Source organism: Lampris incognitus, chromosome 20 (assembly GCF_029633865.1).
Source record: "Lampris incognitus isolate fLamInc1 chromosome 20, fLamInc1.hap2, whole genome shotgun sequence".
NCBI lineage: Eukaryota > Metazoa > Chordata > Actinopteri > Lampriformes > Lampridae > Lampris > Lampris incognitus.
The window spans coordinates 4,160,084-4,162,255 of record NC_079230.1 but is presented as its reverse complement, the minus strand read 5'-3'; the positions used below and the strand labels follow the sequence as shown (position 1 = coordinate 4,162,255).

At 54.9% G+C, this 2,172-nt stretch overlaps 1 protein-coding gene across 1 annotated transcript in view; it reads left to right on the top strand.

Moving 5' to 3' along the window:
* The first annotated feature begins 368 nt into the window (after positions 1–368).
* Positions 369–2,172, top strand: part of LOC130130941 (FH2 domain-containing protein 1-like) — a 26,046-nt gene continuing 24,242 nt past the window's right edge. Inside the window, exons 1-2 of the mRNA XM_056300806.1 lie at positions 369–614; positions 2,005–2,172. The exon at positions 2,005–2,172 is cut by the window's right edge and continues 3 nt beyond it. Of these exons, the coding sequence (XP_056156781.1) occupies positions 369–614; positions 2,005–2,172 (414 nt within the window). The remainder of the gene's footprint in view (positions 615–2,004) is intronic.

Here is a 2,172-nt window from a genome sequence, read left to right as displayed (position 1 = left end):
TGAGTCCAGTGGTGGTCCCCTGTCCAAGATCTGCTAAATGAGGACGGGGAGTAAAACGCCATGTTTCCTATTCCGCAGCATCAGCACCACGCTGAGCCTCCGTACAGGAAGAGACTCGTTCTGTTTCCAGCTCCTCACTCTTCTTTGCTTTTTCCCTCCAGCTGCCCAGGCACGGGCGGTCTCCGACCTCTACATCTGAGAGCTGCGTGACCCCTGGGTGACCTCTGATGTGACCAAGACAATGGCCCGTCTTCATCAGCGCCGTCCTCAAAGTCCCCCGAGTTGCCAAGGGAACCCTTTAGCCCGGTGACCAATCGTCCGGCTCACAGTATTGCCCCTCCTGCCCTCTCGTCTGATTGGCTGCGGGGATGCATGTGATGGGCAGCATCTCCCCGGCCAATGAGAGCGAGAGTTTCCTGGAAGACGGCGTGGCCGTGGCTGCCCTGGTGTCCCCGCCTCCTCACTCCGGAAGCCCTGCCCAGCCGCCGCCCCCTCCTCCCCCTCCCCCTCTTCTGCCTCCTCCCCCTCCCCCGCCCCTGGGAAACCCTGGCGGAGGCCAGAGGAGGAAGAGGAGGGTGAGGAGTTTCTTCTGGAAAACCATTCCTGAAGATCAGGTCCGTTCGCCATCCTTTGTTCCTACACATCTGTCAGGAAGTCAGTAGCCGTGGCTTCAGTACTAGTAACAGTACACGGGATTGTAGTAACTACTGGCGATGTAATAGTAGTAGAAGTAGTAGTCGTAGTGATAGTAGTAGTATTCTTGTATTCAGTACTAGTAACAGTACACGGGATTGTAGTAACTGCTGGTGATGTAATAGTAGTAGAAGTAGTAGTCTTAGTGATAGTAGTAGTATTCTTGTATTCAGTACTAGTAACAGTACACGGGATTGTAGTAACTGTTGGTGATGTAATATGTGTGGATGTAGTAGAAGTAGTAGTCGTAGTGATAGTAGTAGTATTCTTGTATTCAGTACTAGTAACAGTACACGGGATTGTAGTAACTGCTGGTGATGTAATAGTAGTAGAAGTAGTAGTCTTAGTGATAGTAGTAGTATTCTTGTATTCAGTACTAGTAACAGTACACGGGATTGTAGTAACTGTTGGTGATGTAATATGTGTGGATGTAGTAGAAGTAGTAGTCGTAGTGATAGTAGTAGTATTCTTGTATTCAGTACTAGTAACAGTACACGGGATTGTAGTAACTGCTGGTGATGTAATAGTAGTAGAAGTAGTAAGAGGGGTCAGTCAGTCCACTGTCGTGTACTGGAGGACGGTTGGGAGACACACAGGTGAAGGACGGACGGACAAGCGGGACGTCCGGGTGGCGTGGCCGTCTATTCTGTTGCCTACCAACACAGGGCTCGCTGGTTCGAATCCCCGTGTTACCTCCGGCATAGTCGGGCATCCCAATAGACACAACTGGCCGTGTCTGCGGGTGGGAAGCTGGATGTGGGTATGCGTCCTGGTTGCTGCACTAGCGCCTCCTCTGGTCAGTCGGGGCGCCTGTTCAGGAGGGAGGGGGAACTGGGGGGAATAGCGGGGTCCTCCCACGCGCTACGTCCCCCTGGTGAAACTCCTCACTGTCAGGTGAAAAGAAGCGGCTGGTGACTCCACATGTATGGGAGGAGCCATGTGGTAGTCCAACTCGGTATCAGTTCCCCCTCCCCCCTGAACAGGTGCCCCGACCTACCAGAGGAGGCGCTAGTGCGGCGACCAGGACACACACCCACATCCGGCTTCCCGCCCGCACACACGGTCAATTGTGTCTGTAAGGACACCCGACCAAGATTGAGGCAACACGGGGATTCGAACCGGCGATCCCCGTGTTGCTAGGCAACAGAATAGACCAGCACGCCACCCGGGCGCCGCTCAGCAGAGCTGCTGCGTCAGGGAATTGAACCTGTGACCAGAGTAGAGTTCATGCCTCGCTGCGTCTTGTGCGCCGCCGGACCGAGTCCACAGCAGTAAAGGAAGTGGACCGTCTGTCTCGTACCCTCGCTGCAGGTGAGGGGGCGGTCCAACCTGTGGACGCAGGGCGGCGTCCAGCAGCAGTACCAGATCGATGTCCAGACCATCGAGGAGCTGTTCGGTCACAACGACTGCCGGTCCAACGCTGGGACGGCGCCCACCAGGGGGAGCAACGCTAGAGGCTCCTTCAGGGACACCAAGGAG